This window comes from Mustelus asterias, chromosome 11 (assembly GCF_964213995.1).
Source record: "Mustelus asterias chromosome 11, sMusAst1.hap1.1, whole genome shotgun sequence".
Taxonomy (NCBI): Eukaryota; Metazoa; Chordata; class Chondrichthyes; order Carcharhiniformes; family Triakidae; genus Mustelus; species Mustelus asterias.
In genome coordinates, this window is record NC_135811.1 from 78,567,240 (window position 1) to 78,591,256 (window position 24,017).

Sequence of the window (24,017 nt, forward strand, 5' to 3'; positions counted from 1 at the left end):
GTATTATGATCACTATTGTTTAGCCAGTCTTTTACATGTGATTACTAACCAACTTTGCATCATTGCAAAATAATAGATGTAAAATAGCTTTATCCCGACTTGGTTCCACAACATATTGCTCCAGGAAACTGTCACAAACTATTCTGCAAACTCACCTTCCAGACCAGTTTAGCAAATTTGACTTGTCCAGTTAAGTCGAAGATTAAATTCCCCACTATTATGGAATTGCGTTGTTACAAGCTCCAATAATTTATTGTTTAATACTATGTCCAATGGTTTAACTACTGTTCAGGACTATGAGCTACTCCCACCAGCTTTGTCTCGCACTTGCTTTTCCTAATCTCCACTCATGCTGATTCAACATCCTGATCTTCTGAGCCAAGATCCTTTCTCACTGATGTCCTTATACCATCCCCTTGGTAGCATGATAGCATCCCTTATGCTATCACGATTACCCACCTCCTTTTTCATTCTGTCTGTCTTTTCGAAATGTTGAGTACACTGGAATATTTATTTCCAAAACTTGGTCACCTTGTAACCATGTCTCTGTAATAGTAATTAAATCCAAACCATTTCCCTTCATTCATGCCATTGGTTCATCTTTCTTATTTCAGATGTTTCATGCGCTCACACAAAGTGTCTTACATGTTTTTTGTTAACTATAATCAGATACATGGACCTTATTCACTGATGCATTATTACTGTTAAACTCTATCTCTCCTGTCCCACTCTGCTTGTCTTTATCCACATTGCTACTGTATTAATGCCTTAACTTTGCCCTCTGGATTTCTAAATCTCCTGATGCTCAAAACCTCCCCGCATTCAGTTTAATACTCTAACAATACCCCCCAGTTATATGATTCACTACAAGATTAATCCCAGCTGGTTTAAGTGGAACTCATCCCAATGGAATAACTGCTTTCCTGAGTACTGGTGCCAGGGCTGCGTGAAATGAAGTTCCTTCTTCCAAGAGTACTCTTTTGAGCCATGTTTAATTCTCTAATCTGCTTAATCCTTTGTCAATTGGCATGTGATTTAAGTAACAAACCAGAGATTACCACCTTTTAAGGTTTTGCATTTCAAATTGGGTGCCAACCGTGGGTGGCATGGTGGCACAGTGGTTAGCACTGCTGCCTCACAGTGCCAGGGACCTGGGCTCGATTCCTGGCTTGGGTCGCTGTCTGTGTGAAGTCTGCACATTCTCCTTGTGCCTGTGTGGTTTCCTTCGGGTGCTCCAGTTTCCTCCTACACTCCAAAGATGTTAGGCGGATTGGCCATGCTTAATTTCCCCTTAGTGTCAGGGGGGCTAGGTAGGGTAAATGCATGTGGTCATGGGGATAGGGCCTGGGTGGGATTGTGGTCAGTGCAGACCCAATGGGCCGAATGGCCTCCTTCTGCAGTGTAGGATTCTGTGATTATAACTCCTGAAACTCTCATAGCAGGACATTGTTCCTAGTTCTACTGATTCTACATAGTTGTGAGGGGTGAACCAGCTAAGTTTGATTAGACAAATAGTCAAAAAGGTATGGGGGTAAATAAACAGTGAAAACCTTTAAAGAAACAATTCAAAATGTTCAACAGAAATACATTTAATTGTAAACCAGAAACTCAGCAAGAAAGATCCATCTGGGTTTATGAAGAATGTTAAGGATAGGAAGAGATTCCGAAAACAGGCCTGTAATGTTGCAAAGACAGGAGTAAGTCTGAGGAATGTGTTGTGAATCTTGGAATTCTCTACCTCAGAGACCTGGGCGTGCTCCATTATTGAGTCTATTCATGACTGAAGTAGGCAGATTTTTTTCTTGTTTGTTCTTACATTGACCACTACAACTGGATCCTTCCCACTCCAAATTTTTCTCCAGCTACTAGGAGTTATCCTTCGACCTGGCACCAGACCTCTGGAACTTCCAACGACGCTCTGCTCTTCCAAATAATCCACATTCTTCACTCCCTCCAGTCCGATTGGCCTTCTGTATCTAGTCCCAGAAGTTGCAGTGGACAGAACTGGGCCTGTAAGCAGTCCCTCAAGACTAAATGCTAGGAGTCCAGGAACAGGTAAGGGGAGGAGTCTCAGGGCTGGGAGGGGAGTGTCTTTGGTGAGGCCAGGGGAGCAATGGAGAACACACAGGGGCCAGACCCCCTGCGTCCAATGTTGAGTGGAGGTGGTTGATACAGACCTTCCTGACTGAGCAGGGTCACTTTCTAGGCTCCTGCACCCTCCTCCTCCCCCCACTGTCTCCCCTCCCTCGTACTGCCAGCCTGAAAATTAAGGCTGGTTTGGAAATGGCTCTCACATGGTCATTAATAGACCACTTAAGGGCATAACTGGGGCAAAGTGAGTGGGCTGGGTTAGGCCTCGCCAGTCCCACTGTAAATTTGCAGAGAGGTCAAGGCAGATGGGACCTCGGTGGGAAGGCCACCTGAGGAAAGGAATTTTACAGGCTCCACTTCAGAATTAAAAATCTCTGCCCTCCGAATCACGTGGGGAAAGTTCAAACTCCGTTCCAGACATGAGTGGACCACAAGCCAGAACTCCAGGCCTGAATTCAGGTTTAGCATCCAGCAGGATACTTGAAGTACAGATGTCTCCCATTGAATGGTGTCACTGGCCACCCCACTGTATAGGTGGCTCTGTTCTACCCTCCCCACAGCCCTCCCAATCACTCATATGAGTTATGGCACCCATAATGTTGCGTTAATCATTGTGCTAGCCACACTATCAGTAAAGATGGCTATGGCTTTGGAGAGCACATTCACACCATGTCCTGTTAATCATCCTGCAAACCCTTCCATCCATTATCCAACACAAGGGAAGAGTGCAAAGATACAACAAACTTCCAAAACTGTCGATGCCGCATGTAGTTCTCACCTTTAAGGAGGGTGACTTACTTGTTCGGACATTTACGTGGCTTTGCCCCTCACCAGTTTCCTTACAACATGACAGGAACATGCAACTAAACCAAAAGGGACGAAGCAACTTGCATTTACGCCTTTCTCATGTACAAGTAATTATTTTTTGGAGCGCAGTGAATGTTATTATGTAGTCACTGCTCACAATTGCAAAGCTGAGCCTGTTTCCTTGCGACATTTGCAGGTATCTATCAGCAATGGGCATTTACTTTCATCTGCATTATTAGGGAATTTGCAACATTTTTTAATTCATTCATGGGACATGGGCGTCGCTGGCTGACCAGCATGTCATAATTTATTGCCCATCCCTGGTTGCCCTTGTTCACAAGGGAGTTGCTGTGGCTCTGGATTCACATGTAGGCCAGACCAGGTAAGGACGGCAGATCACCTTCCCTAAAGGACATTAATTTGATTTGATTTATTATTGTCACATATATTAACATACAGTGAAAAGTATTGTTTCTTGCGCGCTATACAGACAAAGCATACCGTTCATAGAGAAGGAAACGAGAGAGTGCAGAATGTAGTGTTACAGTCATAGCTAGGGTGTAGAGAAAGATCAACTTAATGCAAGGTAAGTCCAATCAAAAGTCTGGCAGCAGCAGGGAAGAAACTGTTCTTGAGTCGGTTGGTACGTGACCTCAGACTTTTGTACCTTTTTCCCAAAGGAAGAAGATGAAAGACAGATCCTTAATTATTCTGGCTGCTTTGCCGAGGCATCCGGAAGCGTAGACAGAATCAATGAATGGGAGGCTGGTTTGCGTGATGGATTGGGCTACATTCATGACCTTTTGCAGTTTCTTGTGGCCTTGGGCAGAGCAGCAGCCATACCAAGCTGTGATACAACCAGAAAGGATGCTTTCTATGGTGCATCTGTAAAAGTTGGTGAGAGTCGTAGCTGACATGCCAGATTTCCTTAGCCTCCCGAGAAAGTAGAGGCGTTGGTGGGTATTCTTAACTATAGTGTAGGCATTGGGGGATCAGGACAGGTTGTTAGTGATCTGGAAACCTAAAATCTTGAAGCTTTTGACCCTTTCTACTTCGTTCTGTTGATGTAGACGGGAGCATGTTCTCCTTTACGCTTCCTGAAGTCGATGGCAATCTCCTTCATTTTATTGACATTGAGGGAGAGATTATTGTTGCCATACCAGTTCAACAGATTCTCTATCTCATTCCTGCACTCTCTCTCTGTTGCGGCAGTAGGCAAACTGTCGTGGATCCAGGTAGTCCAGGAGGCTGGAATTGATTTGTGCCATGACTAACCTTTCGAAGTACTTCACAATGATGGAAGTCAGAGCCACCGGCCGATAGTCATTAAGGCATGTTGCTTGGTTTTTTTTTAGGTACCGGGATGGTGGTCGTCTTCTTGAAGCAGTTAGGGACCTCAGATTGTTGTAAAGAGAGGTTGAAGATGTCTGTGAATACCTCCACCAGCTGATCCGTTAGTGAACCAGATGGATTTTTCCGAGTCATCGACTTCAGGAAGCATAGTGACGAACATGCCCGTCTACATCAATGGGGATGAAGTAGGAATGGTCGAGAGCTTCAAGTTCCTAAGTGTTCAGATCACCAACAACCTGTCCTGGTCCCCCCATGCCAACACTACAGTTAAGAAAGCCCACCAACGCCTCTACTTTCTCAGAAGACTAAGGAAATTTGGCATGTCAGCTACGACTCTCACCAACTTTTACAGATGCACCATAGAAAGCATTCTTTCTGGTTATATTACAGCTTGGTATGGCTCCTGCTCTGTCCAAAACTGCAAGAAACTACAAAAGGTTGTGAACATAGCCCAGTCCATCATGCAAACCAGCCTCCCATCCATTGACTCTGTCTACACTTCCCGCTGCCTCGGAAAAATAGCCAGAATAGTTAAGGACCCCACGCACTCCAGACATACTCTCTTCCACCTTCTTCCGTCAGGAAAAAGATACAAAAATCTGAGGTCATGTACCAACTGACTGCAGAACAACTTCTTCCCTGCTGTCCTCAGACTTTTGAATGGACTCCATTGATCTTTCTCTACACCCTAGCTATGACTGTAACACTACATTCTGCATTCTCTCCTTTCCTTCTCTATGAATGGTATGCTTTGTCTGTATAGCACGCAAGAAACAATACTTTTCACAGCATACTAATAATAAATCAAATTAAATCAACCAACAATGGCTCCATGGTCATCAGCAGATTCTTAATTCCAGCATTTTTTTAAAAATTGAATTCGAATTCCACCATCTGGTGGGATCCGAACCCAGGTCCCCAGAACATCAACCGGGTTTCTGGATTAATGGTCTAGTGATAATACCACTGGGCCATCGCTTCCCTGATGCTCTTTTCAGTGTGAGACAATGTAAGCTCCCGTTTGTTACAACAAAAGGTGCTGAGGGCAGATGGTCTGGAAGGCAGGTGGTAACACTGGGGAAAAGCTGCGGCCTGTAAGGGTGGGGAGAACGAAGGCTGATCATTCATTTCTCAAATGATTTAATGCAGCAGGTCTGATATTAATAGAACGCATCGTTCTGATCAAAATAAATATTAAGCATAACCAAAGGTACACAAAATACCTCAGGATTACTGTAAAATATTTCCAGTAAGAGCAATACTATAAGGTTTCTGTCTCAGTGAACATTCTAGAAAACAATTTAAACAGGAATATTGCGAATCAGATATCCATTTTGTTTTGTCTATCTGTTTCTCTGGATAATTCCTCTAAGCTGGGCTAAATATATACTTAAATATTATGCACTGACGGATGTTTCCGATATACAAAACCCGATGATGAACGGTGAATCGAGAGCTGCACTCCATTTGAAAGGTAATTACTGCAGTTTGTTAGAAATGCTCGTTTTTCAGGAATAATTACTCATTTGAAACCTCCTGCCACTGTCATCAATAAAAAGCTGTGATTAAAGCATCATTCTGTGCAACCAGATTTGCAAGAAATTGCAGCATACACAATGGAATGGATTTTCACAACATCCCCCCCCATCACCACCACTCCAACCCCCACACCGGGCCTCGCTTGGCTGTGGGTGGGAGCTGTAAATATCCCCGTTGGCTGGTTTGGCGATTCCTCCACTCCACGCAGCCCCCCCAGGCCATTTTTGGAGAGGGGAAATCAAGTGATGGCAGGGCTAGCTACCCACACCCACCCAGATAGCCATCATAGCTTGGGGAGAATTGGAGCAGCATGGTGGCACAGAGGTTGGCACTGCTGCCTCACAGCGCCAGGGACCCCCGGGTTTGATTCCTGGCTTGGGTCACTGTCTGTTTGGAGTTTGCACGTTCGCCCCATGTGTGCGTGGGTTTCGTCCGGGGTGCTCCGGTTTCCTCCCACATTCCAAAGATGTGCGTGTCAGGTGGATTGGCCATGCAAAATTGACTCTAGTGTTAGGGGATTAGCAGAGTAAATATGTGGGGTTACGGCAGTGGTTCCCAAACTTTTTTCACTGGGCCGCACTTTCGGAATAAAAATTTGTTCGCGCCGCACCAAATTTTTTATTGATAAGGAATACATTCAAAAACAAAAAAAAACAACTCCTAGCAGTGCTTGATTCATAACATAGAACACAACTACTCTATAATATGATCATGGGATATCCAGAAAGTATAAAACAATGCTTGTTTAAACCATGTTTAAATGTTTCTTTGATTGTCCTTGAATCTCCCCGCCACACTTGCCATCCTCTCTCGCTGCACCAGTGTGGCGTGCCGCACCCTTTGGGAACCACCGGGTTACAGGAATAGGGCTTGAGTGGGATTGTGGGCGGTGCAGACTCGATGGGCTGAATGGCTTTCTTCTGCACTGTAGAGATTCTATGAAAATTAATTGAGAATCAAGATGGGCCCAGCAATCCGCAGACAATGAGGCCCAGTTTAGATGCCTGGTGGTGGACTCCTGGCGAAGGCCAAGGGGTCAGCACTCCAGGTAGGTCTCGTAGAGGCACTCCCTTCCTGTCTGCCCCTTGCAGGGGCAGCCTAACAAGGGACAGCAGTGGCCTCTCTGTGAAGGCCATTTTTTATTTAGATGTGGAAAAGTCAAAGAAAGGGCATCTCCATCTTGAAGCACTCTCTCTCTTATTTACTTTCAAGCTGGAAGGCCTCTGATTGGCCCTCCAACTTTGTGAGCCTGGCCACCACCTCGATTGACAAGGGGGCAGGTTTGGCACCCAGAGTAAGTGCCAACTTGGTAGCAGACTCTATGAAACCTTTTTTTTACTCCTGTAAGACTACAGGGTAAAAATATTCACTGCATTGTGCGATATATTCTGAAAAAAATGTCAATAAACTGGTTGGACCTTCAACCGATGCTATACACTAGATACATCGATGACATTTTCTTCCTTTGGACTCATGGTGAACAATCACTGAAACAACTCTATGATGACATCAACAAGTTCCATCCCACCATCAGGCTCACCATAGACTACTCTCCGGAATCGGTTGCATTCTTGGACACACGCATCTCCATTAAGGACGGTCACCTCAGCACCTCACTGTACCGCAAGCCCACGGATAACCTCATGATGCTCCACTTCTCCAGCTTCCACCCTAAACACGTTAAAGAAGCCATCCCCTACGGACAAGCCCTCCGTATACACAGGATCTGCTCGGATGAGGAGGATCGCAACAGACACCTCCAGACGCTGAAAGATGCCCTCATAAGAACAGGATATGGCGCTCGACTCATTGATCAACAGTTCCAACGCGCCACAGCGAAAAACCGCACCGACCTCCTCAGAAGACAAACACGGGACACAGTGGACAGAGTACCTTTCGTTGTCCAGTACTTCCCCGGAGCGGAGAAGCTACGGCATCTCCTCCGGAGCCTTCAACATGTCATTGATGAAGACAAACATCTCGCCAAGGCCATCCCCACACCCCCACTTCTTGCCTTCAAACAACCGCACAATCTCAAACAGACCATTGTCCGCAGCAAACTACCCAGCCTTCAGGAGAACAGTGACCATGACACCACACAACCCTGCCACAGCAACCTCTGCAAGACGTGCCGGATCATCGACACAGATGCCATCATCTCACGTGAGAACACCATCCATCAGGTACACGGTACATACTCTTGCAATTCGGCCAACGTTGTCTACCTGATACGCTGCAAGAAAGGATGTCCCGAGGCATGGTACATTGGGGAAACTATGCAGACGCTGCGACAACGGATGAATGAACACCGCTCGACAATCACCAGGCAAGACTGTTCTCTTCCTGTTGGGGAGCACTTCAGCGGTCACGGGCATTCGGCTTCTGATATTCGGGTAAGCGTTCTCCAAGGCGGCCTTCGCGACACACGACAGCGCAGAGTCGCTGAGCAGAAACTGATAGCCAAGTTCCGCACACACGAGGACGGCCTCAACCGGGATATTGGGTTCATGTCACACTATTTGTAACTCCCACAGTTGCGTGGACCTGCAGAGTTTCACTGGCTGTCTTGTCTGGAGACAATACACATCTTTTTAGCCTGTCTTGATGCTCTCTCCATTCACATTGTTTTGTTTCTTAAAGACTTGATTAGTTGTAAGTATTCGCATTCCAACCATTATTCATGTAAATTGAGTCTGTGTCTTTATAAGCTCTGTTTGTGAACAGAATTCCCACTCACCTGAAGAAGGGGCTTAGAGCTCCGAAAGCTTGTGTGGCTTTTGCTACCAAATAAACCTGTTGGACTTTAACCTGGTGTTGTTAAACTTCTTACTGTGCTCCAACAAGGCCACTGGAAAATGGCTGCTATTTGTCACAAAATGGAGGCAATCCCCCCCCCCCCCCCCCCCCCCCCCCACCCCCACCCACACAATAATCCTTGGCTCCCCTGCCGATCAAAGATCTGTCTGATGCAGCCATGAATATACTTAGTCAATGACCCAACCTCCACTGCTTTCTTCCTCAGCTCTCTCTTGAATAGGAGCCATCTTATTCTTAAACTGTACCCCCTTCGTTTAGATTCTCCCACGAGGGCATCCCCTCAACATCTACCCTGTCAAGCCACCTCAAAATCTAATATGTTTCATCAAGAACACCTTCTCATTTTTCTAAACTCCAACATGTATAGGTCCAACATGCTTGATCTTTCCCCAAAAGACAATCCCTTCAACCCAGGAATCAGCCTTGTGAACTTTGAACTGCCTCCAATGCAAGTACATCCTTTGATTTGATTTGGTTTGATTTATTGTCACATGTGAAAAATATTGTTTCTTGGGGAAAGGGGGGAAATTCTACCCTTTGTTTCCTCCTCACAGCTCGCTCTCCGACCTATGTATCAATCAGCAAAACTGGCTACAATACAGTTAGCCCAACACTGTAATCACTTGTCAGTTAATAATGATCTCCTCCCATCAGTAAGGAAGGCAATTAAACAGAGAATATTTTGCTATGTGCAAAGAAATGTACCAAAAGCAGCTATAATACAAGGCCTGCGTACTACCTGGAAGTCAGATTTAGCTCATCGGTCTGCTATTTCTCCTGAGATCCCGAAGAGAGTCCCAGTCCCCACAGTTCCAACACGCTATTGAGTGGGAAGTGCCAACTGCATCTTCTTATGTAATGTTTCTAATGGCCTTAGCATCATGACGTCATTGCAGAGTTCAAAAGACATGGTTCTAAGACAGCACTGTAGAAACCAGAGTCATACTACAACCTGTGACCTGGATTGTGGGTATAACATTCATACAGCATGGAAACAGACCCTTCGGCCCAACTCGTCCATGCCGAGCAGGTTTCCTAAACTGAATTAGTCCAATTTGCCTGGTTTGGCCCATATCTCTCTAAACCTTTCCCATCCATGTACCTGTCCAAATGTCTTTTAAATGTTGTAATTGTATATACCTCTACCACCTCCTCTGGCAGCTCATTCCATATAAACACCACCCTCTGTGTGAAGAAGTTGCCCCTCAGGTCCCTTTTAAATCTTTCCCCTCTCAGCGGAAACCTATGCCGTCTAGTTTGGGACTCCCCGAAGGGAATAAGACCTCGGTTATTCACCTTATCTATGCCCCTCATGATAGCACGGTGGCACAGTGGCTAGCACTGCAGCCTCACAGCGCCAATAACCCAGGTTCAATTCCCAACTTGGGTTACTCTCTGTGCAGATTTTGTATGTTCTCCCCATGTCTGCGTGGGTTTCCTCCGGGTGCTCCGGTTTCCTCCCACAGTCCAAAGATGTGTGGGTTAGGTGGATTGGCCATGCTAAATTGCCCCTTAGTGTCAGGGGGATGAGCTAGGGTAAATGCATGAGGAAAGGGCCTGGGTGGCATTGTGGTCGGTGCAGACACAATGGGCCGAATGGCCTCCTTCTGCACTGTAGGGATTCTATGTAATAAATACATTTTTAAACTTAAGGTCACCCCTCATCCTCTTATGCTCCAGGGGAAAAAAAAAGTCCCAGCTATCCAACCTAATTCAAACCTTCCAGTCCTGGTAACATCCTTGTAAATCTTTTTTGCACCCTTTCCAGTTTAATGACATAATTTAACTGCTGGAGATTTCACTTCCCAAAATCAAACATGTTGCAGAGGCTGTTCCGCAGTGATTTAAATTTAGCAGAAGCCTTAAGGACATTCAGTGTCATGTCCTTTCTTTTAAATCCCAGATGCTCTTATGATCAATTTTTCAGCTCGCTACCTCTTGCTGAATCAACTGCAGCCTAAATTCCAGCGATAAAGGAAGGAATCCGCTAATCACTCTGACAAGTTGCTGCATAAGTGATGCCTCCCCTCTAATGTCAGGAGAGTGCACTTGTAGCCCATTACATAACACTTGCGTGTTCATAGGTAGGATTACAATGAATATTTTTACCATAGTTCATCTCGGATTATAAACAAAGGATTGACACGATTTTTGATGCATTAGGCAGCGGTAAGGAGATAAAATGTATTCTACTTAATACCACAAAGTAAAAGCAAAGGACTGCGGATGCTGGAAATACAAAATAAGACCAGAAAGGGCTCAGCAGGTCTGGCAGCATCCGTGAAGAGAGAAACAGAGTTAACGTTTCCAGTCTGTTTGACTCTCCTTCAGAAGCCCGGTCACTTCTCAGCCTCCAGATGCCTCCAAAAGTAGGAGGTAATCATGAGCCGTTGGATTGTATACAAGGCCAAATGGTTAGCTCACATCCACTAGAGCGGGAATTCTGCTATCCTTACCTGGTGTGGCCAAAATAAGACTCCAGTTCAACGTGGATGCCTCTTAACCGTCTTCTGAAGTGGCGTATAGCAAGTCACTCAAATTATAACCAAAACCAGGGGTTCAAGCAAGATGGCAGACCATCATTTTCCGTATGGGAAGATATCAACGCCATTGCACCCCCCTCCCCCTCACCCCCAAACCCCACCCCCCGGGCTTTTTTTTCGAAGTACCCAGAAGCATGGGGAGCCTATAGTTCCCCATTCAGGGGATATGGGCTTCGCTGGCTGGGCCAGCATTTATTGCCCATCCCCAGTTGCCCCTTGAAGTAAAGAATGTTAGGCCATTTCAGAGGACATTTTAAGAGTCATCCACATTGCTGTGGCTCTGGAGTCACATGTAGACCAGACCAGGTAAGGATGGCAGATTTCCTTCCCTAAAGGACATTAGTGAACCAGATGGGTTTTTATAACAACCGAGCAGGTGTAAATGAGCCACATTATGAGCTCAGTGGATGATTTAAATTATTTGTTGATGCCGCTATGAGTACACTCGGGATTCTTCAGCAAGTGCTGCCAATCATGGAATCACATGGAACAGTCAAGGGTTTGGTTTTGCAAGTGTGAGCTTGTTGAATACAGTCTGTACTTTGCTTATTATGAACAGGCAGTTGATTTGATTAGCCAAGTGCTGGGACGTACGATCCACATGCCTGGTATTGCACTGGCATTATCGCACTTCACATATCGGAAATATGCACGAGGTAGGGCGTTAGGGTTCATTCCCATCAAAACCACGTTTCTCGTTAAAACGAATAAAAATGTTAGCGAGCGCCGGTTCTAGAGAGATCATAGAATCCGTACAATGCAGAAGGAGGCCATTCGGCCCATCGTGCCTGCACTGACCCTCTGACAGAGCCCAGGCCCTATTCCCGTAACCCCATGTATTTACCCCACTAATCCCCCTAACCTACACATCTCTGGACACTAAGGGGCAATTTAATATGGCCAATCCATCTAACCTGCACATCTTTGGACTGTGGGAGGAAACCGGGGCACCTGGAGGAAAACACGGGGAAAACGTGCAGAATCCACATAGACAGTGACCCAAGGCTGGAATCGAACCCGGGTCCCTGGCGCTGTGAGGCAGCAGTGCTAACCACTGTGCCATCGTGCAACTGATCCCATGACTAAATCATCTATTTTGCCATATACTGTGTCATTAAAACTGAACTCGACTGCACACATTGCTAAGTTCACAAGTTTGATTAATACAGATTCAAAAGATGGAGGTACATCTAGGTTGTGGTGAAACAGCAATGTGGCCTAAATGCCGATGTCTTCTTACACGACAATCTAGATATGCTGCCATTTTCTGAATCTGTATTCAGAGGTTGGTAACACTATTGCAGCACCACAGGGAAGGCGGTGGCTGCTGCTGGTATGACACCCACCTGAGGCCAAGTGAATAACAGGCCACAGGTGAACAACAGCGGGTTAGGGGTCATTGGGTTTGAATGATGGGGGCAGGGGGTCGGCAGCAAGGGCAGTGGAGCGGGGGGCGGAATCTCAGTCCCTCTTCCCGACGACGGGTCCCTTGATCAAGCACTGGGCATCTTTGAACGAGAATGGCGCCACCCCACTCTTCCCAAGGAGGCCTCAAGCCATTTAACCCACTTAGGGGCCTGAAATGGAAAGGCCTTCCATGGGCCTCACTGATATGGGCTTCATCCGGAAGATGCCGGAATCCCCACCTTATAAAATACACCCCCTCCAACACCAAACTCACTGTGGGGAGGGCATTAAAAGCCGCCCTTGGTTCATTTTGCAGGGCAGCTTCTTAGAAGCTTATCTTAGGAATAAATGGTAGAGCAGAGGTCTTTACCCTGCAGCTCTTGGCTTATACGCAGTTCCTGAGCTTCAGGAATTTTGTCACCCAGAGAAATCAGTCCTATAGGTGCTTATTTTTCTTCGATTGTTGACTTAAGATTAAAGTTTAAAGTTTATTTATCAGTGCAGGCTTACATTAACACCGCAATTAAGTTACTGTGAAAGATCCCCTAGCCGCCACATTATGGCATCTGTTCGGGTACCCTGAGGGAGAATTTAGCATGGCCAATGCACCTAATCAGCATGTCGTTTGGACTGTGGGAGGAAACTGGAGCACCCGGAGGAAACCCATGCAGATACGGGGAGAATGCACAGACTCCGCACGGACAATGACCCAAGCTGGGAACTGAACCCAGGTCCCTGACGCTGTGAGGCAGCAGTGCTAACCACTGTGCCACCCCTGCAGGTTTTGACGGGTCTATTTTGAATACTCTTTACTGAATCCAAATACATAAGCAACAAAGCAACCCAAGATGCAAGCAAAGCAGTGGGACATGAAAAGAAATTTTATATGCTGCAATTCTGCGATACGACATTCCCAGTAGGCTAGTCATATGTGAGTGAAGCAGATCAGAGGTGAGAAACAATATGTTTGGTTTGATTCTACAGCCTGCTCCTCACTGTTGGGATTGTGGAATTTGTATGCGATTCCCAAGGCTGTATGACACATATCTTTGTAACCTAGAAAGATTAAAGCTTAGTCATTCTGTGATGATGGAGAAGAACTTACAATCTCCCCCTCATCATCACTGTCTATACTGTGAAATTTATCATAATGTGGAGATGCCGGCTTTGGACTGGGATGGGCACAGGTAGAAGTCTCACAACACCAGGTTAAAGTCCAACAGGCTAATTTGATAGCACAAGCTTTTGGAGAGTTGCTCCTTCTTCAGGTGAGTGAAGAGTTGTGTTCACAAACAGGGCATACATAGACACAGACTCAATTTACAAGATAATGGTTGGAATGCGAGTCTTTACAGGTAATCAAGTCTTTACAGGTACAGACAATGCGAGTGGAGAGAGGGTTTAAGCACACGACACACAACAACGCAGAATCGCTGAGCAGAAACTGACAGCCAAGTTCCGCACACATGAAGACAGCCTCGACCGGGATCTTGGGTTCGTGTCACACTATCTGTAACCCCCACGACTTGCCCGGGCTTGCAAAATCTCACTAACTGTCCTGCCTTGAGACAATTCACATCTCTTTAATCTGTGCTTAACCCTCTCTCCACTCGCATTGTCTGTACCTTTAAGACTTGATGACCTGTAAAGACTCGCATTCCAACCATTATCTTGTAAATTGAGTCTGTGTCTATATATGCCCTGTTTGTGAACCCAACTCTTCACTCACCTGAAGAAGGAGCAACGCTCCGAAAGCTCGTACTACCAAATAAATTTATCATACACATGGACTATATATATAGGAATTGCTAATCTAGAGTGTCACTCATTCTTAATTTATGTGTCCATAACCTGGTTGTATGCTGGAAAACTCCATCTGGAGACAAGAAATCATCAGTTTCAAACTTTGTGTGGCACTGCATCGTAAAACTCCATCTGTGAGACAAATGCCAAAAAATATAAATAACTATAAACAGAAAGCCAAACCCAAAGCCTTCACGTAGGGAACAATGATGACTTTTTCGACAGAAAACAAATCCGGGGTCAAGCAATGAACATAACCTGATTGAGCAATCTCATGCGATCCCCTCAAATGTACTGCAGTGATTCACTGAGTCAGCATTCAGTCTATGCATTATCATTCAGTCTATACATTATCAAGGGAGATTGTGCTGCGGTTCCTGTTTTTTTCTGTATTTTATGCTTCACCGTTGGTGCTTTGGGACATTTTGTGGAGGATTTATCATGCAGTCATAACGCGAATGAGGAAACACTGTCCACAGTAATCATTGATGGTGTAACGGTATAGGAATTCACATCAGAGAAGGGCAAAGTTCTGTATTAAATCTCTGGTCTTAAAGTAAAAACAAATTACTGTGGATGTTGGACGCTGGAAAATAAAACAGAAAATGCTGGAAAAGCTCAGCAGGTCTGACGGCATCTGTGGAGTGAGAATAGAGCCAACGTTTCGATTCTGGGTGACTCTTCATCAGAGCTGGAGACAATAGAATTTAGGATGATATTTATGCCGTTAAATTGAGGAGGTTGTGTAAGGGAGGGGGAGGGGTCGACAAACAAAGATGTCACAGACAAAAAATACAAAGAAAATGTAAATAGGTGTGATCATGGCTAGGAAGGGTGCTGGTAGCAGCCATTAAGAGATCAGAATGTGTAAATGGCAGAACAAAGGTAAGCAGAATGTCAAAGGAAAAGAACATAAGAACTAGGGGCAGGAGTAGGCCATTTGGCCCCTCAAACCTGCTCCGCCATTCAATAAGATCATGGCTGATCTTTTTGTGGACTCAGCTCCACTTACCTGCCCACTCACCATAACCCTTAGTTCTTTACTGTTCAAAAATCTATCTTTGCCTTAAAGACATTCAATGAGGTAGCCTCAACTGCTTCACTGGGCAGGGAATTCCACACATTCACAACCCTTTGGGAGAAGAAGTTCCTCCTCAACTCAATCCTAAATCTGAGAACCTGACAACCTGGGACATGTAACAGATGCCCTAGCTGAGGGGAGGGGAAAAGATGGAAAATATAAAAATAAAGGTGGAAAAATGAAATGATGGAAAAAAAATGTTTTTAAATAAATAATTAAGAAGAAAAAATGAAATAAGATACACTCAGATCAATGGAAATGGGGTGAAGGTGGAGGAGAGAGTTCATTCTCTGAAGTTGTGGAACTCAATGTTCAGTCCAGAAGGCTGTAAAGTGCCCAATCGGAAGATGAGATGCTGTTCCTCCAGTTTGCATTGGGGTTCACTAGAACATTGCAACAGGTCAGGGAACTACATGTGGACATGAGAGCAGGATGCTGTGTTGAAATGGCAAGCGACAGGAAGGTCTGGTTCCTATGGATGGGCCCATGGTGTTCAGGAAAGCAGTTACCAGACTCGTCTGATCTCTCCAATGTAGAGCAGACCACATTGGGGGCAGTAGACCAGAGTAAAGGAAGTGCACATGAAGCGCAACTTCACCTGAAATGCGTGTTTAGGCCCTTGGATGGTGAGCAAGGAGGAAGTAATGGGGCAGGTGCTGGCGATCTCCATCCTGAACTCCAAAAGCCATCCCAGACCTTCTTCAGGTTAGTCCTGGCTTTTGCTTGTCACATTTTTCGAAATGTGTTCCAAACTAGCGTGTTTGCCTGCTGGTGTCACGGAGGATTGGGCTTGGGGTGTGGAGGGGGGGGGGTGGAATTATGCCATTCACATTCAGGCCTTCATTTGCATTTCATTAGCAGGATGCAGTGTGGCTTTACACCAGCTTCTAGTGGTATTCCCAATCTGCCATGATGGGCAGCATCGGAAAAATCCGCGGGAAACTCACGCTGGCGTGAAACCAATTTTTGCACCTCTCACCAAATTTGCCCACCATTCATCCTGCCGATAAGGGCATGGGAGAATTCTGCTCTAGGTCATTAATATACAGCAAGAGACAACATTTCACTTTGGCTGTGCTATTTTCAACTTAAGGGTGGATTTGATGCTGGGAATGTTTTGAAATGGCAAGTTGATTTGATTTAATTTATTATTGTCACATGTATTGGTAAACAGTGAAAAGTATTGTTTCTTGCACGCTATCCAGACAAAACATACCGTTCATAGAGAAGGAAAGGAGAGTGAAGAATGTAATGTTACAGTCATAGCTAGGGTGTAGAGAAAGATCAACTTAATACAAGGTAGATCCATTCAAAAGTCTGATGGCAGCAGGGAAGAAGCTGTTTTTGAGTTGGTTGGTATGTGTCCTCAGACTTTTGCATCTTTTTCCCGACGGAAGAAGGTGGAAGAGAGTATGTCCGGGGTGCGCGGGGTCCTTAATTATACTGGCTGCTTTTCCGAGGCAGCGGGAAGTGTAGACAGAGTCAATGGGTTTATAAGCACAAAAAAACTACGTATCTGTAAATAAAACCAAAAACAAGATTGCAATGCAATCTCAGGGTCCATTTAACAGTGTTTACATTGTCCAATCCCTACTTCCGCCTTTAATAGCACAATCTGTATCATTTGGTGAGATCACAGATTACTTTCAAGTAATCTCCTTTTTGTAACATAACAGATATCCTTAATTCGGAGCTTTGCCAACAGCTTAATATAGCAGAGGGTTGATTCAGGATATCAGGAATCTATCAGTCTGATCAGAGTTGGGATCTCTACAGCTGCAATTTCCGGTTCCAGAAAGCAGAAGTTCAGCCAGTTCCATTAGGCTGAACTCCTCTCCCAAAAAATACTTCACTGCCACATTTCCCTCATGTTTGGGGCTGCATCTTTGATGTAGATTTTTTATGGCAGGACATGTCCCTGAGAGTGCTCAGGAGAAATGATGTTGACAGTGAGTCACAGCCAAGACCCTCTGTTCTCCACTCAGTCTAGACAAAGTCAGACAGATTGTAATTAAAAATCTTCTCTGAAGAACCTGTGAAATAGCAGCAGCATCTGTACATCTAGCTTTAGCCAGTCGTGATGGCCTGATAACAGAAGGCTTCATGCCGTTGCACATACTTCACTTCCCACACCACACGTCTCCAGCAGGTCATTGAGGGGAAGATGTTGAATAGAGGGAGATACGAGTATCAAACGAATCAGCATTGCAGAAGGTTTTGCACTGTCCAAGGTCAATTATCGAATGGCTAACCAACACTCTCCCATCTCCAAACCCTCCATGATGGCAACAAGCCCTAAAAGGGGGGACCATCCAGGACAAAGCAGCTTTCTTGATTGCTATCCCTATCACAAATATTCAATCCCTCCAACATCGACAAACAGTGGCACCTGTGTGTACCATCTACAAGATGCACTGTAGGAACTCACCAATGTTCCTTAGGCAGCACCATTCAAACCCACGACCACTACCATCTAGAAGGACAAGAGCAGCAGACACATAGAGGCACCTGGAAGTTCCACTCCAAGGGACTCAACATCCTGACTTGGAAATATATCGCCGTTCCTTCACTGTCGCTAGGTCAAAATTCCCTCCCTAACAGCACTTTGGGTGTACCTACACCACATGGACTGCAGTGGTTCAAGAAGGCAGCTTTGCATTTCATTCTCAAGGGCAACTAGGGATGGACAATAAATGCTGGTCTAACCAATGATGCCCACATCCCATAAATCATTTTTAAAAAGTTCTTAGAAACAGTTATAGTCTGCAACAATTCTGTATCTGACACCTCCTCTCCTCCCATTTGCAAACAGCGTCAGTGCAGTTATGTCATTGTCTTACATTAATGTGCTCTGTCCTGCTGTCCAGCATGGCAAACTGCTGTGCTCTTCCCCATGTTTCTCCCTGCGTCCCTCATATCATCCTGAAGGTGATGATTCACAACAGGGTAGAGTTTCACACGGTTGATATAATTGAGCTGTTTAAACCTTTCCAAGGATATGATTGTATAGATAGAGATAAACAATTTCCTCTGATGGGGAAGCCCAAATTAAATGAGTGCGTGAGGTGTTCAGATCACTAACAATCTATCCTGGTCCCTCCACGCTGAGGCTATAGCTAAGAAAGCCCACCAATGTTTCTTACTTTCTCAGGAGGCTAAGGAAATTTGGCACGTCTACTGTAACTCTCACCAACTTTTACAGATGCACCATAGAAAGCATCCTTTCTGGTTGTATCACAGCTTGGTATGGCTCCTGCTCTGTCCAAGACCGCAAGAAACTACAAAGGGTCATGAACGAAGCGCAGTCCATCACGCAAACCAGCCTCCCATCCATTGATTCTGTCTACACTTCCCTCTGCCTCAGAAAAGCAGCCATAATTAAAGGACCCCACGCACCCCCGTCATTCTCTCTTCCACCTTCTTCTGTTGGGAAAAAGATACAAAAGTCGGAGGTCACGTACTAACCGACTCAAGAACAGCTTCTTCCCTGTTGCCATCAGATCTTTGAACAGACCTACCTTATATTGAGTTGATCTTTCTCTACACCCTAGCTATAGCTGTAACACTACATTCTGCACCCTCTCCTTACCTTCTCTATGAACGGTATGCTTTGTATCGCATGCAAGAAACAATACTTTTCACTGCATACTAAGACATGTGACAATAATAAATCAAATCAAATAATTACCTTACTCTGTAAATGCCTTTTGTATAGGTTGGAAAAGGAGCCAGAAATATAAAAATTGAGGATTATGATCTTAATAAAGGCCTTTCGCAGCTCAAGGTCGTCTACAGGTCATTGGTAGGAACTAGGTGCAACCACAGCCATTTGGACTGTATGCTTTTGATACCCTCTTGAGATCTCTGGGAGTCCTCTTGCCCCTCGTCTACTAAGTCAAATAAATGAGAAAGGGGCAGTGGAAGCAATATTGTATCCCTCCTACTTCAGATGGTTGTCGTGTTAACACTGGCTCCTCATCTGGTCTCAGAGTTGTTGGCCAATCAGATGGTTGGCAGCTCTCTGGCCCAGCAACATCACTGGGAGCGGCGGCCACGGGGCTGTGACTGCATTCAGTCCTGGACATGGAGGAGCCAGGAGACAAATGTGAGTTAAGTACTGGGGGTGAGGAGGGCCTATCGCCAAGTGAAGGAGTGCGGGGGGCAGTGGAGGATAGGGGGCCATGACTGAGAGGCCAGAAAGGGAGGATTAAAAGGGGAAATGACCTTGACGGGGAATTCTCTGAAGGAGTTCCCAAAAAGTAGGTCTCCTCACCCATTGTCCAACACTGGCAAATGAAGTTAAAGCAGTTGGGCTTCACACATGGCATGGTAATAGAGTGAGGTTGAGGCCTTTAAGTGGTAATTAATTGGCCACTTCAGGGCCTCTACTAGTTCAAAGGGCAGGTGGGCTGCCGGACTGCTTCCCTGCTGCACTCGCAATAGGAGGGAGTAGTGGCAGATGGGTGGGAGGAGTGCACAGCTCCCACTGGAATTTATGTGACCACCCACCTTCAAACTGGCTGGAAGTAGGAGAGTTTAAAATCCAACCTGTAGTTTACACTGCCTGCAGGACCTGGGAGCAGGAGAAGGCTAACCAAGAATGCCATATACCAAATAAGTGGCTGAAGATGTCACCGGATGTTGTCCATCAACCTATTCCACGTTTACTGCTGATCTATGCCAAACCTACGTCCTAAAATCTTTGTGTTGGCATTCCCATACCTCGAAATATTGCACAGTGAGGATGTGGCACAGTGGTTAGCACTGCTGCCTCACAGCGCCGGGGACCCAGATTCAATTCTAACCTTGGGTCACTGTCTGTGTGGAGTCTGCACGTTCTCCCCGTGTCTGTGTGGGTTTCCTCCGGGTGCTCCGCTTTCCTCCCACAGTCCAAAGATGTGCGGGTTAGGTTGATTGGCCATGCTAAATTGACCCTAGTGTCAGGGGGATTAGCAGGGTAAATATGTGGGGTTATGGGAATAGGGCCTGGGTGGGATTGTGGTCAGTGCAGACTCGATGGACTGAATGATCTCCTTCTGCACTGTAGGATTCTATGATTCGATGCGGATTATAATTGACACTCTTACTACTTGCAAACTTTTCAAAGAAAAATCAGCCCTAATATCTCTAGAGGAACAAACTTGAAAGATTGAATGATATCCCTTGTATCTTTATATCGCTGTCACTTACTAAGGATTGCAATGAAAACCGGTAGTTATTCTCCAAGGAAACTTTGAACACAGATATGTCACACTGATGTACTTTCGTCATTTAAGAGTGCTGTATCAATATTCGATCAACCAGCACAAGGCATTGAGAGGCCAGGAGGAAATGTTGAATGGCTGCTTTGCTCCATGGATCTCACATTTGGGACATTAGATGAACATGATGTGAAACAACTACATGATGAACTGTGATTGTGTTGATATTCTGCTGGAACTACTTACACCTCCTCTGGACCCACTATTTGTTTCAATTCTGGACACATTATTACCCCCTCTTGTCCTGTAGCTTCAACGTCTTTGAAAACTCTTCCCTCTGCCTCATCACGGATCTTTGCCTTCCCCGCCCCTCCACCCCCCCGATTCAGCACTTACGGAACAACTGTTCATTGCTAATGTTGGCAGCATTTTGTTTCTGTTCATCACTAACACCTCCCAGCTCTGATGAGAGGCCAGTGATCTGAAATATTGGACAGGATTTAATGCTCTCCCACGTTATGGGTTTGGTGGCGGGGAGCACTTAATCAGATGGGAGGGTGGTGGGTGGAAGTGCCCATTGCCTTCCTGCCTCCAGCCTGATTGGGTCCATGGCCGGAAGGCTTGTTGTCAGCCTTCCTGCCCCGCTGCCAAATTAAGGTCCGTAAATGGGAAGTTCATGCCAACTTAAAGACCTCACCCTGCTCTGCTGGTATTCACCTCTGATTGGCTGGCAACTCTTCGACCCCAAGGTCCTTGGTTGCAGGAAAGGCCAGGCATTGGCCAGTTGATGACACTTAATGCAGTGGGCATTCCCCAAAAGAGCAATGCCGTCAGGTTAGGGTCTCCACCCAGTGGTGGCATGGTGGCACAGTGGTTAGCACTGCTGCCTCACAGCACCAGGGACCCGAGTTCAACTCTTGCCTTGGGTGTCTGTCAAGGAGAAGCTTGTATGTTCTCCCCATGTCCACTTGGGTTTCTTCCGGGTGCTCCAGTTTCCTCCCATGATCCAAAGATGTGCTGGTTAGGTGCATTGGTCATGCTAAATTGCCTCTTAGTGTCAGGGGAACTAGCAGGGTAAATATGTGGGGTTACAGAATAGGGACTGGGTGAGACGGTAGCACAGTGGTTAGCACTGCTGCTTCACAGCTCCAGGGTCCCGGGTTCGATTCCCGGCTCGAGTCACTGTCTGTGTGGAGTTTGCACATTCTCCTCGTGTCTGCGTGGGTTTCCTCCGGGTGCTCCGGTTTCCTCCCACAGTCCAAAGATGTGCGGGTTAGGTTGATTGGCCAGGTTAAAAAAAAAATTGCCCCTTAGAGTCCTGGGATGTGTAGGTTAGAGGGATTAGCGGGTAAATATGTGGGAGTAGGGCCTGGGTGGGATTGTGGTCGGTGCAGACTCGATGGGCCGAATGGCCTCTTTCTGCACTGAAGGGTTTCTATGATTCTATGGGATTGTTGTCGATGCTGGCTCGATGGGCCGAATGGCCTTCTTCTGTACTGCAGAGATTCTGTGACTCAATGGGAAAGAGCCACACTGCCTACATTCAATTATGCCCCTAAACGGGAATTTTCCCATCCCTCCTGCCACGGGAATCATAGCAAGCAGGACATGGACCATGCAAAAGAACATGGACCTCGGGGGTGGGATCTTCCAGCCTTGGGGCGAACGCTATTTCTCCCTTTGCATGTTACCTAACCTGCCGACAGTTTCCAGTGGTTTTCAGCTTTTATTTCAGATAATATTCCTATCAGATATCCGCGCTCAATAAGTGCTGCCAAGGGAAGGTGGCCAAATTCAAATGAGCACATACATAGATTCAGTTAAGAATTCCATCGTTCCATTCCCACCTGTTGAGCAGAGATTTACATTCAAGAATGGCGCTGGCTAACCAATAATCAATGCTTTCAATAGGATTCTTTGAGATGAGCAAATACTCTGCCATGGTGGGGTTAGAGGAAGTCCAACTCAGTGCAGTGTACACTCTATCCTCACTTACCGGGTGATCCCAGGAGGACTTGCACCACATCTTCGTACAGCATCAGGGTAGCTGGACGTTCTGGAAGAAGATAAAGGCTCACCGATGTAAACACTGCAAGGAAACAGGCAAAGGGTAGAGATTTAGATCCACTGTTCTATTCATAATCTGTCCCAATGATTATATCAGAAGGAATTATATCGAGTGCTTTTATCTGTGATCCCTTGCTACCCAGGATAATCATCAATGTTATCTAATCATCTGCATTACATTAGTGCCAGGAGTGTAGAAGAGTGCTATCGAATCAAAACTGAACGGCACGGTGCAACAGTGGTTCGCACTGCTGCCTCACAGCACCAGGGACCCAGGTTCAATTCCAGCCTCGGGTGACTGTCTGTGCGGAGTCTGCACATTCTCCCTGTGTCTGCGTGGGTTTCCTCCGGATGCTCCAGTTTCCTCCCACAGTCCAAAGATGTCAGTTAGGTAGATTGGCCATGCTCAATTGCCCCTTAGTGTCAGGGGGACTAGCAGAGTAAATATGTGGGATTGGGCCTGGGTGGGATTGTTGTCGGTGCAGACTCAATGGGCTGAAGGGCCTCCTTATGCACTGTAGGGATTCTATTATTCTACGTAGTAAGTGGTTCAAAGATTTCTTCTCTAAGTGCCGCAGATTGAAGCGGACATCAAATTAAACAGGAAACTAACTTTCAGAGAGGGTACAGATAAGATTTCTGAGGATATTGCCAGGAACGGTGAATTTCAGCTATGAGAAAAGGCTGGGAACGCTGGGGTTGTTTTCTGTTGAAGAACAGCTGCGATAGGGAACTTGTGGCAAAAAGTTCAAAGAATGGTTTCCACTTACTGAAGAGCAATAACGTCAGTCTGCACCAATCTCGGTTCAAACAAAGGCAAAGCATGTCAACATAACCACAACGACACATGTGAGCTGCACCAACTAACATTGTGATAGTATTTGCTCTCATAACACTTGAAAAGCAATTCATTGGATGTGCTTTAAGACACTCTGAGAACATGTTTTAAGTGCTACATAAACATGAGGGGTGCTTTTTCCTTTATGAAAAAAAATCAATGGGCGGATCTTACCGGCTCGCCATGTTGGTAAGATTTCTCACCTCTCGCAATCTTGCCCTGCGCCGTTCTGCCGGTGAAATCAGGGCAAGAGGCTGATTTAAATATTAACCTGGACGTCATTGTCTGGGCTTACTTACCTTAGCCCCCTTGCCGGTGGAGGTCCTCATCGGCAAGGTTCACAGGTGGTCCCCACCAACAGGGACCAGACGCTCTGGCCTCGCTGGTGGGAAGGGAGGGCATTGAAGCCCTCCGGGTCATCAGGGGCAGGGCCAGCCAGTGCCCCTTGGGCAGTGTCACCCTGGCATTGT

At 46.0% G+C, this 24,017-nt stretch overlaps 1 protein-coding gene across 2 annotated transcripts in view; it reads right to left on the minus strand.

Annotated features, from left to right (window-relative positions):
• The window catches only part of fam171a2a (family with sequence similarity 171 member A2a), a 311,859-nt gene that overhangs the window by 138,474 nt on the left and 149,368 nt on the right, over positions 1–24,017 (minus strand). For both annotated transcript variants that reach the window (XM_078223812.1, XM_078223813.1), the window contains exon 3: positions 22,639–22,731. In XM_078223812.1, the coding sequence (XP_078079938.1) occupies positions 22,639–22,731 (93 nt within the window). The remainder of the gene's footprint in view (positions 1–22,638; positions 22,732–24,017) is intronic.